The sequence below is a fragment of the Hirundo rustica genome, chromosome 14 (assembly GCF_015227805.2).
Source record: "Hirundo rustica isolate bHirRus1 chromosome 14, bHirRus1.pri.v3, whole genome shotgun sequence".
NCBI lineage: Eukaryota > Metazoa > Chordata > Aves > Passeriformes > Hirundinidae > Hirundo > Hirundo rustica.
Window position 1 is genome coordinate 17039524 of NC_053463.1, and position 25345 is coordinate 17064868.

The window sequence follows — 25345 nt, forward strand, 5'->3', positions numbered from 1 at the left end:
AGCTGGAGAATTGTCTCACAGCCGCTTCCCACCGAGGCTCGGCCCCTGGATGCCGCTGCGGGAGCCCTGAATAGATTTGAAAACTAATTTGCTGCTCAGAGCATCAATAGATGTACGTCACTTGTCCTTTCTGCTGCATTTAATGGGTTTCCAAGGTACTGCAGCCAGTTCCAGAAGGCTGCCATCAAAGGATCTTGGCTTCAATCAGAAGCCTCGTGCCCCTCAGCGCTCTGCACTTCTCACGTCTCACATCTCTCTTATGAATTCAGCGCAGAGCACATTGTATAATTTCTTGCAACCATCCTTTCCAGACTCTCCTTTGTTTTTTTCTCAATGCCTTGAACGCAGGGGATGGGAGAGAGGAGGGGTTGCCTGCGGTGAGGTGGTGCTAGCAGGAGCCCAGGTGAAATGTGGGTCACGCTAAACGTCCTGCCGCTGCTGCTCTCCACAGTCATGACTCCCTCAGTTATTCCCTCCCAGTGCTCACCATAGCTGTTCCCTTCTGTTCATCATCCTGAAGCTGGCTTTGGGCAGCCCAGCCTCAGCTGTCACCACGTGGGACAACACCTCCATGTGGGTGAGGAGGGAGGGGACATGCTGCCAGACTGACAGCCAGGGGATGATGGGCACAGCCCTGCAGGGGCAGTTCCAAGGGACGGGTCATTAATCCTCAGCTGCATCTGCTGAGATCAATAATTGGGGCTGTTGTTCTGTATAACCCACCAGGTCAACATGGGAATTGTCTTACTGAAGTGGACGTGCAGGCCTGGCTGGCTGGAAAGGCCCCATGGCAGGATTGCAGAGGAGGGAACACAAAAACCAGATGCTAATGGTGTGCTGACATGTAAATGAGGTTTCCCTAAGCCTTGAGCAGCTCAAACCTGCCATACACGATGAACCACGAGGGTTCTCGGGTTTTATCTGTTTCTGTCAGTGCAACAGGGAGGGTTGGAGAGGGTTTCTGGGTTCTGCCAGCATCCCTCTGCTCGGAGGCTGCACATGGGAGCTTGTGTGAGCTCCTCTGCACGCTCCTGCTCTCCTTGTGGAGGCAGGTTGTGTCATATTTCCATACATACTCTGTCATAAAAGCCCCTAAATATGATTGTAATTTGTTTGTATGTCTTGCAACAAGCAGGAACTCACCCGAGTTGCTTTCCAAATTAATACCCCGCTGCTTTTACTTAACAAGGTGTTTTTCCAAGCTGAGAACAGTAACGACTCTGAGATTTCTTTTTAAAAAATGCATTTTCTTCTCAGGTACTTCATATTGAAATCAGTCTTAATTTCAGTTCAGCTAGTGTGTGAAAACACACGGTGAGGCATTATTAGTCCCTGAAGGAATAAAGACAGATGGAGCCCAAAATGGAATTGGTTTTATGATTAATTGAAATCTTCAAGAGTGCAGTGGAGTCAGGGCTTGGTGCTCCCCTGGCAGCACCTGGGGATCAATTCAGCTGGCACGAAGAGCTCAGCGGGAGATGTACGGGTGTCACCTGGCAGAGCCAGCCCCGAGCTGTCCCCTCCCGGTGGGAGCTGTGGCTGGAGGAGGGCAGGGGGGGCCCAGGCGTGATGGGGGTGAGGGAGGGTTGGTGGTGTGTTGGGATCCTTGCATGGGGTGATGTGCTTGGGTAATGAACTGCTGTTTCTGCCTCGAGCCTCCCGCAGCTGTGCACGATGGCTCTCGTGTCCCGCACAGAGCGCTGAGCGGAGAGGAGGGGAACGTTTTGAGACATGCTCCAAAATAACTTGGGAATGTGGAGGTGTGGGAGTGGCACGGGGCTTGGAATCTGCTCTGGGTTCCTGCTCCATGTTCGACCTGCAGTTTCCTCCGGTTTCCCAACCTTACCTGTGAGAGGGAAGGGAGTAATGAGGAAACACCAGGTGGTCTTATGTGTGGTGGCCTCAGCATTCGTGGATATTTCTGGGGTCTGTAGACACTGACATTTACAGCGTTTTCTGCTGGACAGGAGGAGGAAAAGGTATTGAAGAAAGGAGAGTTTTCCATCATGTTTTGGGAGCATGTTCTCCCTGTGCAAACCGGCTTTACTGCTCACGGTGGTGCTTTCATGGTCAGCAAGTCCTGAGCGGCTCCGGAGCTGGGGAGATGCAGCAAGTAAAGGCAAAGCTGTTTACAAAGGCAAATCCAGATCTGTTCTGGAGCTATGTCAGCGCTTCTCTTTGCAGAGGGCACGAAGGGCATGGCCAAGGGCCGTGGTGGCAGCCCCAGGGGATTCCCAGTTTCCCAGCTGGTGCTCACGGCTGGCCTGGCCTCTGTGCACAGGTTGTGCTGCCATGGCTCACGGGCCAAAGAGAGGGCTGTGGGTGCCTCCCTCTGAGGCTGCTGAATGGGGCTGAGTGTTGAGAATAATTTAAGGAAGGATTTGGAGTGGGAAGTTAAAACTGGCTGTGGAGATCGTGGTTTAAGGTGTGGATGTGGCTGAGGGCCCACCACGACGTGTGCTCGGCAGGTGTGTGTGCACTGAACTGGTCCTGCTGCAGCAAACTGGATAACAAACAGCATCCATGGGTCCCTCAGCTGGGAAGAAGGTACAGGGGACTTCTCCCAGATGCAGCCAGGACAGGCTTTTCACAGGCACCAGCACCCCTCCCTGTGGTGCAGTAGCAGCCCTCCCAGTTAAGAAGGTGACTGGGAGCTTACTAATCGTCATGACAAGTGGGAGTTCTGCTGGAAATGAGCTGATTCTGCAGGTCTGTGGGGAGCTGGGCTAACTGCTGGGACATCATACCCAGCACCTCACCAAACATCCAGTGTTCATTCACTCTGACAAGTGCAGTTTGATTGTTGTTATCCCTGAGCCCCCCTGGGATGGCAGCAAGTTTGCTGAGGTGGATTTTGTACCGGGAGGAAGGCTCTGTAGCTGAGGTGTCTCTGCAGGACCTGGCCAGAAGTCGTGGAGAGACACTATAAGGCTGCTGTGGATTTTCTTTTCTTTCTCTGGGGGCTCTGGGGATTGCAGATCAGCGGGTTGTGGATTAGCGGATCAGGAATTAGAAATGCATTTTTCATTCTTATGTTACACACTAATGAACTGACAAATTTCATTTCTTTAAATCCAGCTATTTCAGCTGGAATTGGCGAAGTCATCTTCTGTCTCTTCTGGTACTTTGAGAATGGCTGAATCCTGATCTCTCTGGGGTCACATCATCCACATTCACTTCTTTGTCTTTAGCCTGTGGCTGTTGCAGCAGTGCAGAGTGTTCTCCAGGAGGAGCCCAGCCCTTGTGGGTGGTTGCAGAGTGGGGCAGGGTGTGAGTGTCCGGGCACTGCCGGCGGCTGTGGCTCCCTGCAGCCATACCTGCCTCTGCCTGTGCCGGTGCCAGGAGGGGAGCTCAGCCCCAGGGAGCAGGGCTGGCACCAGCCTGGGGGCTCCAGCGTGGCTGGCTGGGTCCGCTGGTGGCAGCTCAGGTGTCTCTACACCCTGTCAAACCCAGTGCCGTGGCACAGCACAGTGTTTGCCCAGCTCCAGGTGCAAGGTGTGCTTGGTTTACATCTGGAATCAGGATATCCTGAGTTTAGGGGGCTCACTGGGATCATCCAGTCCAGCTCCTGGCCCTGCCCAGACACCCCAACGATCCCCCCTGTGCATCCCTGGCAGCGCTGTCCAAACGCTCCTGGAGCTCTGGCAGCCTCGGGGCCGTGCCCATTCCCTGGGGAGCCTGGGCAGTGCCAGCACCCTCTGGGGCAGAACCTTTCCCTGCTCTCCATCCCAAAGCTCCCCCTGCAGCCGTTCCCCCCTTCCCTGAGCTCTGCCCTCAGCTCCTCTGCTGCAGCTGAAGCAGCCCAGTGCCCTCAGCCGCTCCTGGGGTGGCTCCTCCAGACCCTTCCCCAGCCCCGGCTCCCTCCTTTGGGCACTCTGGAGCAGCTTTGCATCTCTCTGCTCTTGTGGCACCCAAAACTGCCTCAGAACTCAAGGTGAGGCCACTCCAGTGCAGAACAGAGCAGGACAAATCCTTCCCTTGCCTGGCTGGCGATGCTGGGCCTGATGCCCCCCAAAAAGGACGAAAGAAAAATCTAATAGATTTTTTTGCCCTTGGGCTCATTCCTGTGAATGAAGCTGAGATCTTCCCCTGCTCTTTTGCGTCCCTCCATGGGGTCCTGGTTCCTTGGGCAGCCCTTCCGCTGTCACAGGCTGGGACTTGGGTGATGCTGGTGGCTGTGCAGGCTGCAGTGGGCTCCGTGTGCCTCTCCTCCAGCTGCACTGTTCTCCAGGTCTGAGGCAGCACCTCCCAACCCAAAACCTGTGCCAGGGACAGCAGAGAGCAGAAAAAGGCATTTCTGTCATTCAAAGCCTAACGGCCTGCGCTGTGGGACCCCGTCGGCGGGGGAAGAGCAGCTCCATCATTACCCAGTCACTCCTCAGAGCTTTCAATGAGGACTAAACAAAACGGCCTTGGCTTTCCAGAGCAGGCTTTATTCCCGCACTCTGTGATGCTGAAAGTCTGAAAGGCGGGGGCCTCACCACGAAGCCCGGCAGAGGCGTGGGCTGGCCCGGGACATCCGTCACTCCCTGTGACTGACGAACAGCTTTGGGGCTGTGCCTATAATATCTTGATTAACAATTAACAGGATGGAACCGAGAAATACATCTCGTTCCTCGCCCCGGGCTGACAGGTGAGGATGGATACATGTTGCCCGGTTGATTGCTGTGCCTTGTTAGAGCCTATTTAGAGTTGATTGAAAAGCAGCGGCTTTGTTTGAGGAGAGACCTTTAATCTCCTGGCAGAGCCAAGTGCGTTTCCCATCAGGAAGCGTTCCTTCTCTGCTGCTTATCTCTAACCCCCGTTTTAAACCTGAGCCTGGCAGAGACCAAAAGAAAGGCAGGATCAAAACAAAAATAATTGGGATCGCTGGCTTCCGTGGGCAGTCTGAACCCGTTATTCCTACTTATCAGCTAGTTATTCCTATATAAGTCTTGCAAGAGACAATCCAGCACTTGCAGCATCTCCTTGATGAAAAGCACTCCAATGAAATAACCATGGCAACAGTTGCTGGGGGCTGGCGTGGCGAGGGATGGAGATGTGCTCTCCAAAGGACTCCAGGCCCAGCTCCCCTGACGAATGGCACTGCCGCGCATCAGGAGGTGATGTGCGGAGAGCTCTGTGTGCTGGCTGTCATCCTGCTGCTGTCCCAGCTGGGCTGGGCATGCAGGCTGCCCCAGTGGACCCAGGGACAAGGCACGTTTCCTTAATCGTGGGCATCTTCCCCTCCAGATGGAAGGGGAGCTCATAACCTGAAAGCTGAGGGGGAATCATGAGGACACTCAATCAGGAAGGAAAGGCCGAGGAGGAAACCTCAGGGAGGGACATCACCTGCGGTCCCAAAGCCACAGAGGATTTCCCGGGGTTTGGATGCTCTGGGAAAGGCTGTGTCTCTCTGCTGTTGGTGCCAGAGACTGGTATCAATAATAAACACTTGACATGTCTAATTTCAGAGCAGCTTCTTTTTAAACCGACTCGAAAGCTGTAATAGATGCTCTGCAGGAGAGGGGACAGAGGCCATGCGGTGTTGCACGTGGAGGAGTTTGGGCATTTGCCTTGAAGAGTTGGCCCTTGGTGCATGGCAGGAGACGGCAGAGCCTGGACTGAGCCTGGACAATTTGTGCCAATGGCACATGCTCTCCCCTCACCCAGGGGTCTTCCAAGTGCTCACTCTTAGGACCACCCATGTCCTACTGCTCTCCAAATGCTCTGGTCATAATCTTGGCTGGGAAGCAGCTTATTTTACGGGATGAAGGCCTCTCAGATAGCTTTGTGGGCACAGTGGTGTGTTTGTTAGTCACTATTCTCTCATTGTTGTCTTACTTAATTAGACGTTTATAAGCCTGAAAGGTAAAAGTTCACCAGAAGAAAAGAGAAGCCTGCTGAAAAGCAGGATTTGTACAGATTTCTGAGTAAAGGGCAGTAAATACTCCACCTCTGCTTAATAATAATATTAGGCAGAGTAAGTATCACTAAAAATACAGAATAATGTGGGCCTATTTGGAATAGTCAACATCCTTATCAGCCTGCTGCCGTCTCTGCAAACAAGTTTCGCTAGAGATTCTGGGCATGATTTTCAATGGCTCAGAGCAGCTGTAGCTTCTTTGACTTCAGTGAAAAGTCTGAGTGCTTGGCACGGCGGCGAACCAAGCCTCTTCCTTTCTGCTTCAAATTGGGGCTTGATTCTAAGTGAGATGAATTTTCTCCTCCTGATAATTCTGTGCATCTGAAGTGATTACATCTCAGTGTGAGTGCTCTTTTACGAGATTTCAATGCAGCGTTTTCTTCCGTCTTAAAAAGGTTCCTTCAAGCCTTATGATGCTGGAGAAGGGGGGGAAAAAATAAATCCTGGTGGAAGCCGTTACATCTTCCCATGCAGATGAGAGATTAAAACTTGTATTTTTATAAAACACTCACGGGGGCTAAATCGGAAAAGTTCCGTTGAGGCGAGCGGGTTTTGGCTCTACCCCGTTCGCTGGTGGGAACGTGCTGCTAAATTCTTATCTGGCGATGGGAAGGCAGAGCAGGGAGTGGTATTATTTGGAGTTCTTAGAGAGTGAGCTTTAATGTTTGCTTAACTCCACTAAAAATAGACGCCACCCTCTTTCCCTAATAGGCGGCATTTGTCACACTTGATTCATTTCCTCTCCCAAACTGAGCTCCTTCATGAATATTCATCTCTACTCCCCAGGAATCTGCCTGTCCTCAGAAGTTGTACTCGCGGCCACCGTGCCGTGAGAATGCGGGTCAGCCTTCAAGGCTCCCCAATACCCGGCCCGAGCCCGCAAGCCGCGCTGCTCTCGCAGCTCCCATTGATTCCCGCCTGCTCTCCGGGCCCTCATTGCTCGTTATCCCTCTCGATGAGACCGTAACGAGTCTCCCGTTCCTGTTGTCATAGCAGCGCCGCAGCGCCGGTGTAGCGAAGTCTCCGCGGCTGCTAATTGTGTGATGGGAGGAACGGTTTGGCAGTTTTTCCAATGGGGATTAGGCCAAAAGGTCCCTTCTGAACCGTGATGAATGCAGCTTCCTTCAGAAGACACTAAAACTTGGTAGTTAGAGGAGATTTCTGATGAGGGAAGCTTTCCACGGCAGAGAGGGAGAGCAGTCCTTACGGAGCTCTTCCATTTGTGCTCTGCCACCGCTTAAAGCAGGAGGAAACCAACCAGAAGTGACAAAGGAGGACGTAAAATAGTTGATTCCTCATTGATGATGTCTGTCAGTGCCTCAAACCCTCTAAACTCGGGGGTCCAGAGCATGTGGAAGGTCCCTCCTACTGTCATTTGCTGCTGGAATGGGAGAAACCTGCTCCTGTCTGGTGAGTATTGAGGGAGCAGAGATCAGTTCCTGCTTTGTTCCTCTGGTGCCATTGCTCGGCACCACCAGGGAGATTTTCAGCCATGTGCCAGAAGAGTTTTATAGGGGCTGCCCTGGCGCTCTGGGTGAGAAATGTGCACAGCAGAAGGAGTGATCTCATCACACCTTTGCCCCTGCGAGCCCAGGAGCGGCTGCGTTGCGGCCACGGTTGGTTAAAGACAGCACAGGAGGCAGGGGGGTGTCTGCTGCTTGACCCTGAGGAGTGATTTATCAGCCAGGATGCTCTCGTTCACTGGTAGGACCTGTGCAAGGCTCAGCATCCCTGTCCTGGCATGGAACAGCAGCACAGGGTTTGCCTGGAGCTGGAGGGCCGGTGGCTGTGTCACCCCCAGGGATGGTGGCTCATCTGCGGGCACGCTGCTGGCCCAGCATGGAGGCACCAAGGGCTGCAAACAGTTGACTATTTCCACGTGCTAGGGGATGGGGATCAGCTGTGTCTGTTCCCAGGGCCTTACTCCTGGAATGTGGAGGGCAGATTTGGCCCCTGTGCCTCTCACTGGGTTTATTCCACAGTGCTGAAACGTAGCCAGGGTAATCTGTGACCTAAACGTGGGCATGAGCGGTGTTTTTAGAGAATGAAAAGAGAAAAAATAAATCCTCACCCACCTCAATCTCTCCCCCAAAATGAAAAACTCCTCTGGCCAAGCCTTGAAAATGAGTTTTTGTTGTCTGTGCAATAAGGAGCCAGATTTTTAAAGGCTGGCTTTCAATTTTACAGCCGTTTATTACAGGCATGAATAATTGCTGGCACAGTGCTACCACTGCTGTTGTTTGCTCTTAAGGTTGGGCCAATTACATATGTAAGCCCTTGATTTACAAGCAAAAGCAGAGCTAAAGTAGCTTTGTGGCCTACATTTCAAGAATGAATGATGTGTCCACAGTAAGCTGTGGGTTCCCAAATTTGTGCTGTGAAACACAGAGGTCCGTGGCTGTGAGTGCGTGGCCCAGATTGTCCAGGGCACCGTGTGACACAGGCTGTCACAGCACAGCGTGAAGGACAGAAACAGGGAGCAGCGTGTGAGGCCTGGGAACCTGCCCAGATTCATCCCATGGCAGGAATGCTGAAAGATTGTGCTGCATTTGGGGAATCACAGTGAACACACAGAAAGGAGAGGGAACTGGAACTGGAACTGAACATAGCAGTTCTGCAAGATGGACTTAAACAAAGCCTGTCCAAGTCCTGTTTCCCAACATGAGAACTGGTCTGACTCCAGCTCCTGCTGTCCAGTCAGCCCTCTTGGGAGAGGAGAATCCCAGCGTGGTTTGGGTTGGAAGGGACCTTAAAGCCCATCTCATCCCACCCCCTGCCATGGGCAGGGACACCTGCCACTGTCCCAGGCTGCTCCAAGGCCTGTACAGCCTGGCCTGGGACACTGCCAGGGATCCAGGGGCAGCCACAGCTGCTCTGGGCACCCTGTGCAATAGTCTCATTTTCTTCCCAATGTCCCATCTAACCCTGCCCCTGGCAGTGTGAAGCCATTCCCCCTTGTCCTATCACTCCAGGCCCTTGTCCAAAGTCCCTCTCCAGTTCTGGAGCCCTGTAGGAACTGGAAGGGGCTCTGAGGTTTCCTCGGAGCGTTCGATTTGTCACTCCACCTTCTTTCAGCCCATCTCCAGAGCAGAACTGAATCCATGGAAGAGCATTGTGGAACTTAAAAATGGCTGATTGAGGGCAAACAGGGGATTTTTTTCTTGCTTTTGCACAAGGTAGAGAATGAGAAGGAGGTAGGTCAGTGTGATGATCATTCTCCATGGGGTGATGGTTTCCAGATGTGTCACCTGGACTCTGCCCTGCCAGCGTGGGGAAGCTGTCACCTTGCTGTGCTGGTGCCATTGTGTGCCATCAGCCGTGGGGCGAGGTGGGAAGCCAGCCAGCATGAGGGGGATGAGGAGCTGTGCTCATCCTCCTTGGCCTGATGGCCAAGTGTCCTTGCTGCTGGGGGAGCAGGAGGGCAGGATGTGAGTAAGGGCAGGAGCAGGCAGGATGTTTGTGGACGCTGATGTCATTGTCACAAATCAGTCCTGGATGCTGTCAGCGGGAGGCAGGGCAGCTCGCCTTGGGGAGAGGCCAGGTGTCACACCCCAGGGGCTGGCCAGAGGGGCACGATGCACTCGTGTCCTTACTCATCACACAGCAGGTGGCTTCTCAGCACCCTCCTGCTGTGTTTGTGTGGTCAGCTGGAGGCCATGGCCACCTCCCTGGTGTGCACGGCCCAGGCTCAGTCTGAGTCCTGCTGAGGGAGCTCAGCCCAGGCTCAGTCTGAGTCCTGCTGACAGAGCTCAGCCCAGGCTCAGTCTGAGCTCAGCCCAGGCTCAGTCTGAGTCCTGCTGATGGAGCTCAGCACGGAGATGCTCTCCCCAGCTCAGCTCAGGCTCAGTCTGCGTCCTGCTGACAGAGCTCAGCCCAGGCTCAGTCTGAGACCTGCTGATGGAGCTCAGCACAGAGATGCTCTCCCCAGCTCAGCACAGGCTGCTCCCATGTGAAGTCACGGACATCCGTCTGTGCAGGAAGCATTGGTGCAGGACCAGTGATTTCTGAAGTGATTTCCTGAAGCTTCTGAAGGCAGAGGCAGCAGCTGGTGCCCCCAGGGCTGGCAGACCCTGTGGGGTGCTCTGTGCCCCTGGCAGGCCCCGGGGCAGCAGAGCCATGGGGAGGCACAGGCAGATTTGTTTACGAGGCTGCAGTCGGGCCGGGCTGTTGCGTCCCAGTGATGAGTGGCAAGCCTCGGCTCCTCCTGCGCCTTGGCAGCACACGTGTGAACTCCTGCTTGTGTCACCTCCCCGTCCTCTCCTCGCGGAGTCTAGCAGTGGGAAGTGATCATCACAACTCACATTTGCCTGGCGTATGTCTTTCCACAGTTCCAGAGCGTGGAATGAATTGAACCCTCTTCCTCCTTCACCTTCACATTCAAGCTGTTCCTGGATGCAGGCAGCTCAGCTTCCACAACCACGCTCAGCTCTCGGAGCTTCCTTCTGCCCTGGGGATGGAGCCCTTCTCTCCTGCCTGCCAGAACCCGCCTGGATACTCCCCCTTGCAGCGATGCTGTTCAGCTCACGATCTTTTGGGCTTTTCCTAACCCTTTCCTTGCCAGGCTGAAGCCCTCTGTTCACTCCCTCCTCCACTGTGGCAAAGGAGGGCTTTTTGTCTTTGCCTTCAGGGTCATTAAATCTTTATTAGCACGATGGCTTTCTTTGTCAAGGTATCCGCTCTCTCCATCCATCAGTGATGTAGGGCACACTGCTGACATTCTCTTCTTCCTGCATAATTATCTTATTCCACTGGATCCTTTGTGCAGAATCTTCCACTCTGGAAGTGCTCCTCTCGCTGCACCCATTCTTCCTGAGCACCCAGCTCTGGCTGTTGTTTCTTACACCTGCATATGAATTCTTTGTATTATTCTTGTATTTTATTCAATACCTTTATCATTTTGGCTCTTCGAGAGCTTGATTCAGGCTTTTGTAGGCGTTTCCTTCACCCTGTCACTGAAAATGGGATCTGTGTCACCCACCTCCAGTGTTCCTACGTGAGTGTCCACCTGAGCTGGCTCTCCAGGCTCCCTCTCCAGCCGGGGACAGGGAATCCTCCAACTGCCAAATCATTCCTGCTAAGGCAGGAGTCAAAGGCAGTCCCATCTCCCATGAGACAAATGATCTTTTCTGCTTGCTGCTGCTGACCTTGAATTCTTCAGATGCTTTCCAGAGCAGATGCAGTCCCCTTTAGAGTGACCCTAAAGCTCTGGGCGGTGGATTTGCCTCTCTGGGTTAGCCAGGGCAAGTCCCATGGAAAACCAGACACAGAGTCTCCAGGGACGTGCAGACCACAGGTCAGGACATGTAACTGAGGGAGCCCAGGCAGCTTTTATGGGCTGGCTGTCTTAATTGTAGCTGTCTGATGTTAACAGAGATGAATCTGGTACTTGGAAAGGTTTAGGGAAATGTTTTCCTCTTAATTTGTATTTAAGAAATGTGAAGGTATACAGTGAATGTTTAAAACCCAACAGCAAGAGTAAAAACAATAATTATAGGTGGGCACAATTTTCTTTTATCTTTTAATTGAAGTTGCTAGAAAAAATGACTGCTGTGCTGATACTTGGCAGGGACACTGAGGTGAGTACCCACTTGTTTCTGAAAAACGCTGTGGGATTTTTAATGACCATCAGCAGCACAACCTTGATTTTTAAATGTCATCCTAAATGTAGCAGTTACAGCCTCCTCTGCCGTGGCATGTGGGTGGGTGAGTAGGGATGAATCAGAAAGCAGAAAGAATTGCTGGCGCTTTCTGTGGCTCCCAAGTTTTCCTCGAGGGCTTCCCACCCAGGAACTGGCTGGAATTGTCTATGGGTTGTGTTGCAGTCCCTGGTCCCATGGCATCTCCTGCTGTTGCTGTCCCCTCTATTAATCCATGATTAAGTTGCTTGATGTAGAATGAGTTCATCAGGTTTCTCCAGGAGCTGGTATTCCACAGGATATCCTCTCTGTTTATCAAAACAAGATAAATGAAAAAAATGTTTCCTAGCTTTTGCAGATGCAGCTTTTCCATTCTCTCTCCGGCTGGAAACATTCGCCAGGCTTCACTTCCAGAGCTGAAATCTGTGCTTGGCATTTGCAAGATGGTGATTTGCTTTTGTAAATGGAGCAAAGTCTTGGTTTTGAGTCATGACTCAGTGAAACAAATCTACCCTTATCGACTAAAACGATTCTGATAGCAGCAGTAAACCCGGTGGGACCGGGAAGATCCGGAGCGCCTCTGCGGTGGGGGGGATCCAGCACCTTCCCCGGCCTGCCAAGGAGTGGGACGGGCCGGGCTGGGGCTCGGGAGCGATGAGGAGCATCCCCTGCCGCCGCGGTACCCGGGGCTGCAGCGGGGCACGGCCGGCAGCCGGGCGGGTGGGAGCGGATGGAGGCTCGGCTCGGAGCAGCGCTCTGCCTGCCCGGGGACGGGAGGAGCTGCGAGCAGATGGCAGGGTTAAAATAGGACAGAGCTGCGCCGAGCTGCTGCTGCAAGGCAGAGGAGTGAAATGCCTGTTCTCACACTTCGCTTTGTGTCTCGGGAAGAGCTGCGCCGTGCCTGCGCTCCGCTGGCATTCCCAGCGGGAACGCGCCAGGCAAAGGCTTCCTCGGGCTTTTGATATTATTAGCACTTGTCTTAAAGAAAAATCAGCTCAAATGAGCAAGCGAACAAATAAAGCGAGTAACAATGGAAGGGCTCAGCCTCGGGCCCCCTTTAGCATCTCTCAGGATGATTAGTGGGATGTGTCGCATCGGCACCGGAGAGTGGGAGCGTTCTGAGCCGAGGCTCTTCTTGTGGCGCTTTCAGACGGCTTTTTGCAGTGTTTTCATCTCACCTAAGGCGTGTGAATAGGTTTTGTTGAAGTACCCGAGTGACTTGACGTGCCTGGAATGATGCCCAGAGCGATTCAGCAGACTCGGGGAGATTTCTCTGCAAAGCTGCCCCACTGCGGGCTGCGAGGGGCTCGCTGGGGTCCCGAGGCAGCACCAGGGGGCTGGGAAGGACCCTGGGTGTTCTGCCACCATCCTGGGCCACCTCAGCTCTGGAGCTGGGAGGGCGGAGGCGTGCAGAGAACGGGAGTGTGAGGAAGAGGAGGAGCAGGGAGGCAGGAGCCAGCACTCACACTGGCACCCTGACGCTGCTTCCGACACTCCTTGGCACTTCAGTCCCCTGACTGTAAATCAGGACGTGCTTTGAAGGCTCTGTGGTGAACAGCTCGGGATGAGCTGGGGTCTGTGGTATTAATCCTGTGCTGTTGTTCTTGTTTCTTGCTGTGTTGGGATTTTTTTAAAAAGAAATCATCACAATTTTTGAGGGCTCTGGCTAAAATGGCACAGAAATAAATGTGTTCTGCTCACACTTGGAGAGCGTCTCCTCATTTTTATTAATGTAGCCTCTGATGAAGCACAGCCCCTCCCTGTCTACAGTAAATACCAGGCTTTCAGGAGTCCATGGGGAGTGTTTTGTAAGTGTGGCACACAGAGCCATAAAGTTGATTTACCCTCAGAAACAAAGCATCAGTTTGGGTGATTGAGTGCTGGGGGGATTTCCTGGGATGCTTTTCTCCACTGTGCACTGTGGAGTGCTTGCCTGTACCTGGAAGGATCAATCATTCACCCCGCTGAGCTGGAAGAGAGCTCACGCCATTCCTGTGACCAGTGCGGGTGGGACACGAGTCACCCAGTCCAGCCCTTGTGTCACAGAGGGGTGACAAACCCCCAGAGTGGCCTGCACAGCCCATCCTTCACCATCAGAATGGAGAGGTCGGGCTGACCTTGACCGTGCTGACATGGGGATGGCAATCATCCTGAAAATCCCCAAACCTTTGTATTTTATCATAAAATAGCCTGTGGCTTGTTGATTAAACCCACAGAAGCTGAGCTGTTATCTCAGGCTCTTGAAGCTGCACCCCCCACTTGCCCTGGTGTCTGTGGGAGCTCCAGGTTCAAAATCCGCCCTGGAGCAGCCCAGTGAGGGCTCAGTGACAGCGCTGGTGTCCTTGGGGCCAGGGGTTTGTGCTGGCACTGAAATACAGCTCAGAGCTGCCGAAGCCAAGGGTCAGGAGAAGAGAAGGCTCTGGGGGTGTCCTGGGAGGCCTCACTCCTGCTGGGGCAGCGAGATTCCTACCTGGGCTCTCTTTGGGGCCATGTGTGTGATCTCCTGTCTGTTTTTGTGGGACTGTTTTCTTCCTACAGCTATAAATAGAGTCAGTCAGTTAGTTGTTTGTGTGTGTTCAGCAGAACAATCTGGTGTGATTGGTTTTGTTCTGGCACCTGAGATTTACTGCCAGAGTCAGTATTCACTCTACTCTGCTTCCTAGAGAGGTGAGGAAGAGGAGGGGATTTAACTCAGTCCCTGTGTTCCCATTGCTTTCTCGGTGCTTTGGGCAACTCCTTGATTCTGCTGACTCACACAAGTGCCTCAGCTCCTGCATCCCTCACCTGGAATGCTGGGTCCCAGCTGCAGGGGCTTTCTGCAGCCCTGTGAGGTATCTTGCTGCAGCAGATTTGTTATTCTGTATTTTTATTTAATTACTTACTTTTACAGCTCTTTGCGTAAATCTAATTATCCATCTGTTACGCTGTGTTAGGGCACCACAGCTCCTTGGAATTCCTCCTGTTCTAAACACTAAACTTGCCCTGCCTGGGCTCAGGTGAGCTGGGTCTCCTCCCTGCAGGGCTCTCAGTGGGTCCTGGGCTCCCAGTGGCTCCTGACCACACCAAGCTCTGCACTTCCAGCTCAGTGTTGTGACTGCAAAGGGCCAGGAGCTTGCACAAGGTAATTCCCACTTCCATGGCGTGGCTGGGAGCAGTGTGTTCCCAGTTAAACCCAACGTCTGTGTTCCCAGGCAGCCTGGGGCCCTGTAATGGGATGTCACTGCCCTCCTGCTTTCAGAGGGGATGCTGGGGGGCTCACAAGAAGCTCACTTCTCTCTTGCCTGGCACACAGATTCGTGGTTGGTAGCCAAGCCAAGGTTCCCGCAGCTTTCCCCAGGTGCGTTCCATGCTGTTCCTGCATCTCTGGGATGATTCATGCTCCCAGGTCTGAGTATCACCTCAGCCCGTCAGAATCACAGAGTCACGTACTCAGCTCCCATTTATTCTCTGCAGTTCTTTTCTCCTCTTAGCAACACATACTCCATAACCTAATTGCTCATTAAAGGCCGTGCTGTGTCCCTGTACTCCAGGATGGCACAGGCAGCCGCGTTGCTCTCCCAGGGACGCCGCTGCTCCCCCACCACGGCGGCCAGCGCCTGGCTTGGTGGAAAGTGAGAAGGCAGCATTGCATTGAAGTGGAGATTTTCATCTTCTTGGGGATTTTTTTATATCTCTCCTATATTCTGGGCTTTTGAACATCTAACATCTCTTTTATGCTTCACATCTTTCATATGAAATTGTTGTATTGTGTTGCCTATTGAAACCTAGTTTTCCTTTTGTCAGGTTTTCCCCCCTCACCCCTGCTTTCTTCTCCGTGTATTTTGATCAGTGTAACTACTCAGGGCTCCATTTTTCTGGGTGGTTTTTATCCTCCTTAAGTCGTAGCTCTGAAGACTTTTGTCTGTGATAAACTCAGGTCTGAGCTGGTGCTTGGAGAAGAGGATTTTTAGGCCAGTTCTGCTGCATGCAGCCCTTGGGGAAGGCTTTGGGGGTGGCTGTGCCTCATCCCTCCTCCTTGCTCCTCCAATAGTCAGCCTTGTTGGCATTTGGGTTATTTTATTTATCCTGTATCTCATACTGTGCATGCGAGTGTCCTTTTCCATAGCTCGGGACTGTGGAAAGCCTCAGTTGAATTTGTGTTTTGTAAGGGATTCACGCACCCTGTGGTTAAGTGTCATTTACTGGCAGAGCCAGGGGCTCCTTTTGGAGGGCGAGGAGGCTGCAGGGGTGTTGATATCGAGTTGTCCCAGTTATCCTCCTCTCAAGAAAGAAGCTGGGAAGTTTGGAAGGAGATGTGGATACCTGTGAGGTCGTGGATTTGGAGGCATCTGGCTCAGTGCAGCTGCTCCATGGTCATTTCCCACAGGTAATAGCCAGAGCTTGGAATGCAGGAGGAAACCGTGTTCTCCTTGCGTGTTGCTTCTCACTTGAACGGTTTTAGTGCTTTTATTTTTTTTATTCTTGAACATGCAATCTGAAATTCAGTCGTGCAAGTATTAATGAGCTGCTGATCACCCTGCTTCTCTTTTCTGCCCTTGTTCAGAGTCTCAGATTTACAGCTCTAGCTCAGGCTGGAATTACTGACACTGTAATGATCTGTTTTATCTGTCTGTCTATTATTTGTCAAATAATTTTAACACGACTGTGCTTACCAGAGCTGTCAGAAATCCTCCAAACACTGAGAAGGATGAAGAAGGCATTGGCCTTTTCAAGTGTGACCCTGGTTGCGTTGCTTTGTTTCCAGGACTCAGGAAAATGACCTTTCCCATTGCCTGTCAAATTGTGACCCAGGTGTGAGGGTTTGAGATCCCCAGGAGCCAAACAAGGCACATTTCAGTCCTCTTGGTTCGCTCTTGTTTTCTCCATTAAGGGATTTTGGTCTGAAAACCGGGGAGGGGAAGGGAAAGGGGGAGGGCAAGGTAAGCAATGCTGCCTTGCCACCAGTTTCTGATCCTCAGGTTACAGCACAAGCTAAATAGACTACACTAAATATTTTAGGCCGTTTCACAGACTTACAGACTTTGATCCCCGGCTTTGATTTCCCAGGCGGCAGTGCCGAGCCTGGTTCTGAGCTGAGGAGAGACCCATGAAGCCCCGTCTAGCCCAGTGATTACCATGCCTTTGCACCAGCGCCGGGGCTTTCAGCAGAGCTCAGCTCTGCAGCTCGGCTCCCTGTGCCTGGGGAGATGCCAGGGCAGGAGCAGCGCGGCGCCAGCACCCAGGCACCCTCCATCCCACTCCCTTCCACTCCCCTGCTTGGTTCTTCCCCACCTGGCTTCAGCAGGATGCCCAGGACAGGAGGTCACCCTTCCTTTCCCAAGGTCTCGTGCACTTTCTGCAACAAGCAGGCCATGAAATATTCTGTGTGTGTCCTTGTCAGAGCAGTAGAGATGAAAGCATTTGCCTGCCCTGCTCTGTGCCTCCAAGTCCCCAGGTCCCTCTGCATCAGCTGGCTTTTTTTTGTTGTTATTTTTTTTATTTAAATCTAATCTTGCTGCCTTATTGCAAGTTCCCACCTAACTCCAGAGCTGCTGTCACCTCAGGGCTGCGTTGCTGCTTTTTCGTCTGCCCATACCCATCGCATGCGCAGTCTGCAAAAACTGTGAGAAGCCTCTCCTAAATCTGTGCACTTGGGGAGTGGAACAAAGGTATCTCCTAGCAGAGAGCACTCTTCAGAAACCCCTTTGTCTGCAAAGTGGGAGCGGCTTTCATGCCCTGAGTTGCCAGTGAAAATGGCAGAGAACGTGGGGAGGCACGAGGAGCTCAGACGTGCAGTGGGGGCCGTGTCTGGAGGGGATGTGCTGTGACCCCAGAGCCAGGCTGGGCCCCCCAGGACAGGCTGGGGCTGTTTAGCACACAGAGCTCTCTTCTGGGAAGCTGCGTGGGGCTCGTGTTGAGTCCCTGCAGCCCCTGCCTGTTCCTCGCCCGGGACAGGGGCTGGTTAATCTCACCGGTGCAGCACACCCAAATCTGTGCCATCCCTGCAGCATTATGGGATGTCACCATAGGCTGGCCCAGCCCTGGCCCAGCCCTGGCCCAGCCTCAGAGTCCCGTTTCAGTGGGTTTTGTTGCTGGTGCCACCATCCTGACTCCATCAGCAGATTAGCACGATTGAATTTCCCATGCGAGCGCTCTGCAGTGTCTTGTTGTGTTTATTTTGTTCGAGCTGCTTTTCCCTGGGCTTGACAGTGTAATTTGTCCAGATCTCTGCTGAGTTTTCCAAACCTTCAAACGAGCTTTTTCGTTAGCTTGAAGCCAGGACCATTGATAGCAGAGACAGAGCAACAGGAGCATTGAGAAGCGAGCGGCGCACCCAGCAGCCAGGAAGGCTCCCTCACCTCCGGAGCTGCTCCTTGGCAAAAGCTCCACGGTTCAGAGATTTTAATTAGATCAAATCCTCCAGGTGACCAGCCAAGCATTAAAGGCATACCAATTTCTCACTCGTGTCTCTTGCTGTAAGAGGTTTTATTACTTATTTTAGAGAGATGTGACAAAAGAGCTTGGCTATCCCAAATGTGCCATTCTCCTTGAATGGCACCAGGAGGTCTCCAGCCCAGGGGATTGTCCTTTCAGTGCACTTCTACTCAGCAAAGTGCCCTCCTGCAAGCTGCTCCTGCACTTGCTCTGGTCTCCATTGCCCAGAGGGACTGGCACGTGAAATGGGATCAGATTTTTGGATGCTGTTGGGGCCATGGCTGTGGCTGCAGGTTTGGCTGGAGATGAATGAGAGCCCCAGTTATGAGCTGGGGAAGATGTCCTTGGGCCCAGGAGTGGCCTGGGGACAGCTGAAGTTTTAGGGCTTGTGCTGTTTGCCTCTGTCGACTCCCCAGATCATCTCCCAACAGAGATGCCATCAAAGGGTCATTGCACAACATCCTGGGGTGGAAGTTCACATCCTGTTTTTGCAGGAGGATGTTTCTGCACCTCCTGGCGTGGGGAGGCTGGGGATGGACTCCACATGGTCAGGTCCCACCTGCCCCAGGCACTGCAGAAGCTGGTTTGCTTCCAGGGATGCTGTGGGGCTGGTACATGGGGATCTGAGAACTGTGCTGTGAAAATCTCATCTGCAGGAGGATCCTGGAGCTCCTGGGTTTGTTCTTTCTCCCTCCTGCCCTGTGTGGGCAGGTCACAGATGCCCCCACCTCGGCAGGGTGCCTGTGCCATGGCTGTGCCTGGATGTCTGCTGCAGTGAGCGGCTGAGGAAGGAGAAATCAAAGGTGGCTTTCAGCAAACTGTTCCCTTTTCCTGCCCTTTTCCTGGCCAGTTGGAAAGTCCCACACCAGATCTGCTCTGAGCCACCGTTTTATCTCCAAGCTACTTCTCGCCCAGCTCCATTTGGCTCTGGTTTTAGTTTCTTTGTGACTTTGCCTGCCTCTGTTTCTTTTATTCCTGGAGGGGCCGGGCCGTGGCTGCTCCTGCAGCTCCCTGGGGGCAGTGGGAGCTGTGGCTCTGTGCTGGAGCAGGCTCAGTGACCTTTGTCTGGCACGGTGCAAGTGCTGCTTCAGAGCCCAGCAAAGGCTGAAGTGCTGGAGCTGTTCCTGGAGTGTGAGAGCCCCGGGATCAGGGATCAGACAGCTGGCACACTGTGCCCTGACTGTGAAAGCCCTGCCAAGGAGGGAGCCTGGAGCGTCTGACATCTCCACCACCTTCCAAGATGCATTAGAAGTGGGCTTGCAAAGCATCAGCGTGGATGGGGGAATGGTCTGTCTGTGTGTCTGTGTGTCTGCCTGTCCCTGGACAGCTGCTGACATCCTGACCTGAGGTTTCAGCCTGCCCTGGCAGGCAGGAGCGTGGATTTATCCACAGTAGTCCTTGGAAAGGAGCTCTTGCTGTGAGAGGTGTGTGGGTGATCAGCATGCTGCAGGCAGCGAGGAGAGGGGGAAGCAGGAACTGGAATATGAAGGCTGTTCAGGAGTGGATGTGATGTGGAGTGAGAGGATTCACGGAGCCAGGGAGCCACAGGGGAGGGCTCCTTGCCGGGGGAGGCCAGGTGGGATGGGGGCAAGGTGGGAAGGCCTAGGTGACCCAGTGTGCCCTCCCCCCCTCTGCTGCCTTCATTTCAGGTGGGTTTGAGTTGGCTGCAGGGTTTGTACTTTCTCCATAACCTTGAACCGGGGCTGGTGGGAATTAGGGGATTATTTTGGGATCAGGCTGGATTGACCCTTGTTCATGTCCGCTGTGGGGTGGAAATGTAATTAAATAGAAACACTGAAGCTGGAAAAGACCTCCAAGATCGAGTCCCAGCTGTGCCCTATGCCGACCTTGTCCCCAGAGCACTGAGTGCCACCTCCAGCACTCCCTTGGACACCTCCAGGGATGGGCACTGCAAACCTCCCTGGGCAGTTCCAATCCCTGAGCTCCCTTTCCATGGGGAAATTCCTGCTGCTGTCCACCCTGAGCCCCCCCTGGCCCCGGCTGAGGCCGTTCCCTCTGCTCCTGTCCCTGTTCCCTGGGAGCAGAGCCCGACCCCCCCGGCTGTCCCCTCCTGTCAGGGACTTGTGCAGAGACACAAGGTTCCCCTGAGCTCCTTTTCTCCAGGCTCAGCCCTTTCCCAGCTCCCTCAGCCTCTCCTGGGGCTCCATTCCCTTTCCCAGCTCCCTCAGCCTCTCCTGGGGCTCCATTCCCTTTCCCAGCTCCCTCAGCCTCTCCTGGGGCTCCATTCCCTTCCCCAGCTCCCTCAGCCTCTCCTGGGGCTCCATTCCCTTTCCCAGCTCCCTCAGCCTCTCCTGGGGCTCCATTCCCTTCCCCAGCTCCCTCAGCCTCTCCTGGGGCTCCATTCCCTTTCCCAGCTCCCTCAGCCTCTCCTGGGGCTCCATTCCCTTTCCCAGCTCCCTCAGCCTCTCCTGGGGCTCCATTCCCTTCCCAGCTCCATTCCCTGCCCTGGACACGCTCCAGCCCCTCCAGGGCTCTCTGGCCAGGAGAAGCCAGAACTGGACACAGCCCTGGAGGTCCCCCAGCAGTGCCAGCACAGGGGACAATCACTGTCCTGCTCCTGCTGCCACCCCAGTGTCGGTACAAGCCAGAGCAGGGTCCCTCCCACCTTGCCCTGCCCCGCTCTGTTGGTGACCTGCCTTCTGCTTTCATCCTGCAGCAACCCCAAAGTGCAGATCGAAGCCATCGAGGGGGGTGCCCTGCAGAAGCTCCTGGTTATCCTGGCCACAGAACAGCCCCTGGCTGTCAGGAAGAAGGTGAGGAGTGGGGCTGCACCTCTGGGCGAAGCTGGGTCTGGTGCTGAGCTCCGTGTAAACGCCCTCAGGACACCACGGACATCTGGAGAGTGTGGGACCCCCGCCGCTCCCCACGCTGGGTGGGCTTCACTCCCGGGGGTGCAGGAGGGTGCCAAACCACCCCAGCAGCACTGGCTGGTGCCCGCACTCCCCTGGCTCCGGGGGAGTCCCCCCGTGCCAGCAGCGGCACTCGGGTGGCTCTGCCAGCCCACGGGGACGGGCCCGGAGCTCCTGGGGGGCACAGGCCAGGGTGCCCACGGCAGCACAGCCATCACGGGCTGACAAACACGGGAACTGACGTTTGCAGGAGCTAATTGCTGCAGCCAGCCCCGTGGCCTGCCTTTGGCAGAGGCTTTGGAGCAAGGAGCAGCTCCAAGAGCCCCCAGCCAAATGTGCAGCGCTGTCCATCGGGCTGGGGGCTTCCTCGCCCCCTCCCTCCCTCTCCCCCTCTCTCCCTGCTGTATTCCCTGGAGCATGAGATCCCATTACCCTCACCTGAGTGTGTGATGCCACCTCTGTAACATCATCTGGCTGCTCCCAAACCCCCAGCCCCATTTTCCACAGGGATCTCCTGCACGAGCGGTCCAGCAGGGTGGGGGGACCACCGGCTCTTTCCTGTAACGAGCTCCCTAAAATATGTTCCCCTTGAACCCTGGCCAGAGTCCTCCAGCAGGTGAAAGGCACAGGGCAGGGCTGTGGGACCCCGTTGCCTTTGGCCATGGATGTGAGGAGATCCCACAGGATGCTCCACACTCAAACTCCTGCCAGGAGTGCCTTTGGCTCAACCCAGAGTTTCTTTTGGGGTGGCGAGGGATGGCTGGGCATGCAGGGGCTCTCACAGCACTGCTGTGAACCGCAGTAATTCTTTCCAGTGAACCTGAGTGCAGTGTGCTGGCAGCCCCTACAGAAACGAGCAGGGCGGGCTCAGTATTGCCCGCTTCCACGCACAGCTGTACGAGAGCCTCCGAGGGCTGAACCCTCTTTTCCGGGAGGACAGAGGTTTTGATTTCCAGTTCCCACGCTGTGCACGGTGTCCTGTGTCTCCAGCCTGGATCCCTGCAGAAGGACAGGCCCGTCCTGTGCAGGGCAGAGGCCCTGGGCTCCCGCTCCGGTGAATTTTCCGCCCCGGCGCTCGCAGCCGTGCACGGCGGCGAGGCCAAAAGTGCATCTCTTCCCTCCGCCGTCTTCCGGCCCACGATTAAAAAGGGAGACGGCAGCATCTCAAATCCACCAGCAGCAAGGCAGAAAATGGAAAATAGAAACAAATGGGAGCTGGGGAGACGTGGCTGTCAGCTCGGATCCGTCGCAGCGCGGGCCCGGCCCGTGCGTGAGGCGCCCAGATGAGCAGCGCGTCCCCTGCCCCGGGCGGGCGCGGCCATCCCTGTGCCACCACGGCTGTCACAGCCAGACAGTGTGACAGGCAGCGGGGCTGGGCTGGCCCCTAATTGCCTCCTCGGCTCCAAGCCAGGCCCCTGGGGCACCTCTGCCCTCTGGGCTCTGGCTGTTGGCACGTGGGGCTGCACCCTGCCAGGGCCTGGCACTGGGGGACATCGTGGCCTTGTCCTCTGCCTGTGCAGGTGTGGGGACAGCACCCCTGGCATCCAAATCACCTCGTAGGGATCGGGCTCTGCTGAGTGGTGCTGCCAGTCCTCCTCCCATCCCACGACCTGTGTGGGGGTGAAGGGGGAGAGGTGATGTGGCCGGGTCTGTCAGGGGCTGCAGTGGCAGCAGTGACAGCCCACGCTGGGGTTTGGGTGGAAGGACCCAAGGTTTGGCAGCCTCACAGTGCTGGGGAGGATTGGGATTGCAAACAGGACAGCTGGAGATGCCCCTCAGCCAGAAGAGGCTGGGATGCATTTTCCGTGGAGTTCTGCAGGGGTGGGCTGGAGCGTGTTCCTGCTCTCCCCGTGGGTGCCATGAAGAGGGGCTGTGCCACGTGGGGTGGCCATGGCCACCGTGCTGATTGCCCTCTCTCTCTCCACCAGGCTCTCTTCGCTCTGTCCTCCATGCTGAGGCACTTCCCCTATGCCCAGCAGCAATTCCTCAAGCTGGGCGGCCTCCAGGTTCTCAGGAGCCTCTTCAGGCAGAAGGGGATGGAGCCCCTCCATGTCCGTGTGGTGACGCTGCTCTACGACCTCCTCATGGAGAAGGTGAGAGCTGGGATGGCACCTGGCCAGGCACTCCCCACCTTCACCCCCAAACCCAGCCAGGCCTGAACACCCTCACAGGATGAGGATGAGCACGAGCCAGCCCAGCATCAGCGGGGATGAATCCATTGCAGCCCCTCGGCCAGCACCACACAAGAGCCTGAGGGAGCCCAGAGGAGCTGAAACCTTTCCATTCAAACCGCTACCGCTATTTCCTCTTGCCACTGAGGACATGAGCAGGGAATTCTGGCCCTGGGCTGTGGTGTCCAGCCAAGGCCAGGGGACAGGCCAGCACTGCTGGGTCCCTGCCTGCCAGAGCCCTTTGCCTGCTGCACGTCCCTTGCTAGAGCCCAGTCCGCCACCTTCTGTGTTTGGTTTTCAAATACCCTGGATTACTGCTGTAAGTGTCAGTTTAAAGCCTGTCTTTCCTTGCCATGGCTTGTTGTTCAGTCTGTGTGTTTCCCTGACTCCAGAGAATGGGAATTAAATCCACTCTGGCTCAGTTTATGGCCAATTTGCCCTGAGGATTATGGCTGCTCTAATACCTGGGTTGCAGGCACGGCAGAGCAGCACCTCTCTGTTAAATCAGTTATTTTCTAGGAGACTTTGTAAAGGTGCAAATTATTTTAGCAGGTGTGAAATCTTAATCAGGTGCTGACTCTAACATGATCCTGTCAGCTCCATGAGAAAGGAGGAGACGGGCATTTCGACTCAAACCATTCCCATTTGATCCTGCTGCCCGTTTCCCAGCTGCTCCCTCCGGCAGCCCCATCTGTTCCCTCCTCCGTGGGTCTGGGGCAGGCACAGCCCGGCAGATCCTCGGGTTTATGTTAAAACAATGCCTTTCAGCTGCTCTTTGGATGGGGAATGCTGTACCCTGGGTGCTGGGGGGCTGCTCCCAGCTGGGGTGGCAGGTCTGGGATGGGCTGAGTGACTGTCAGATGGGTTGGTTTGGAATCATAAATTACCCTGGTGGCTCCCAGTGTAAAACAGGAGTCCCTGGGGCTCTCACCAGCTCCTCCTGCCACGTTCCTTCCTTTTCACCCCAAATCCCCCCTGCACTTCAGCAGGCACCTCTCAGGAGAGGGGAGTCTCCTTGGTGCTCCTTCCATATCCCTGTCAGGAAATACCATGCCATCGAAAGCCCCTCCAGCACCTGAGCCGCAGGGGGCTCACAGGGTGATGTGGGTGCGTTTCCCTTCCTGCCCTGGTGCCGGTGCTGCTCTGCGCTGGTCTGTCACGCTGTAAGGGGTCCAGCCCCTGCAGAATTTCAGTACTGGGGTTTTCTGGACCAGGCTGGGAGGTGAAGGTGTGGCTGTGGCTGGAGGAGACTGAGATCCACATCTCTGGGAAGAGCAGCGTGGAGCCGAGTGATGATGTTCATTAGATGCTGCAGGCACCTGTCAGCAGCAAGAAACATCAGACCAGAGTTTTTACAAGTCCTGCTGAGCTTCCTGCCCCTGAGTCCCCTCCCAGGCTGTGCGACACAGAAACCCCCAGTCACTGGGAGTTTTCCAGGGTGGACAAACAGCCACTGTGGCCAGGGAGCCAGGACACAACCTCGGTCTGCTCTTCTGTGGCAAGTCCCTGTCCTCAGCAGGTGGTACAGGACATGCATCCTCCTCTACTGTGTCACCTCCTGGGAGCAGTTCCTCTCTGACAGGGACATTAATCTGCGTTCCACCACTTCCCACAGATGCTGCTTGAGGACTCCCAGCACGGGGAGCAGATGGAGGAGAAGATCCAGCAGTACCGGCAGGTCAGGCTGGTGCCGGTGGTGGTGGAGCAGGGCTGGTGTGCCCTGGTGCCCAGTCTGCTGGCCATGCCTGAGCACGACACCCGTGAGAAGGTCCTCAAGCTGGTGGGGGTCCTGGTGGGCTTCTGCAGGGAGCACTACCAGGGGGACCCCGCCCTGGGCACCACCCTCAGCCTCCTGCGCAGCGAGTACGAGGAGCTGGCGGCCGAGGAGCAGAGGGAAGGGGACAAGGACGGCTACTTCAGGGAGCTCCTCGGCTCTATAAACACCATCATCCAGGAGCTGAGGTGAAACTGGGGGTTCAGTCCAGTTCCAGGGAATTCAGGGTGACAGCAAGTTTGGATGGCATTGGTGTAGGTGCACTTTGGAATAAACTGCTGGACTAAATGAGATCCCAGCCCTGTGTGCCAACAGCTTTGTTATTAAATAACTTGGGGAGTGGGGAATATCTTGTTTTCACGGGATACTGCTGGAAAAACAGGTGTACAGTGGAGGGAACAAGCTGGGGGCTCAGCTGGGGAATTTGGGATCTGCAGAAAGGAACAAGCAGTGTTCCTGTGGGGGGCTGTGTTTGTGTCACTCCCAGGAGGGGATGTTTGAATCGCTGCACTCCCTCCAGGCCTGGCAGAGCCCAGCTGGTCCTTTCTATCCCCAAACCCTTGCAGGGCTCTGCC

General features: G+C 54.8%; 1 protein-coding gene across 4 annotated transcripts in view; it reads left to right on the forward strand.

The window, feature by feature from the left end:
• Positions 1–25061, forward strand: part of SIL1 (SIL1 nucleotide exchange factor) — a 93765-nt gene extending 68704 nt beyond the window's left edge. For all 4 annotated transcript variants that reach the window (XM_040078586.2, XM_040078585.2, XM_040078584.2 and 1 more), the window contains exons 8-10: positions 20633–20729; positions 22754–22918; positions 24612–25061. In XM_040078586.2, the coding sequence (XP_039934520.1) occupies positions 20633–20729; positions 22754–22918; positions 24612–24962 (613 nt within the window). In that variant the 3' untranslated portion in view covers positions 24963–25061. The remainder of the gene's footprint in view (positions 1–20632; positions 20730–22753; positions 22919–24611) is intronic.
• The last annotated feature ends 284 nt before the right edge of the window (positions 25062–25345 follow it).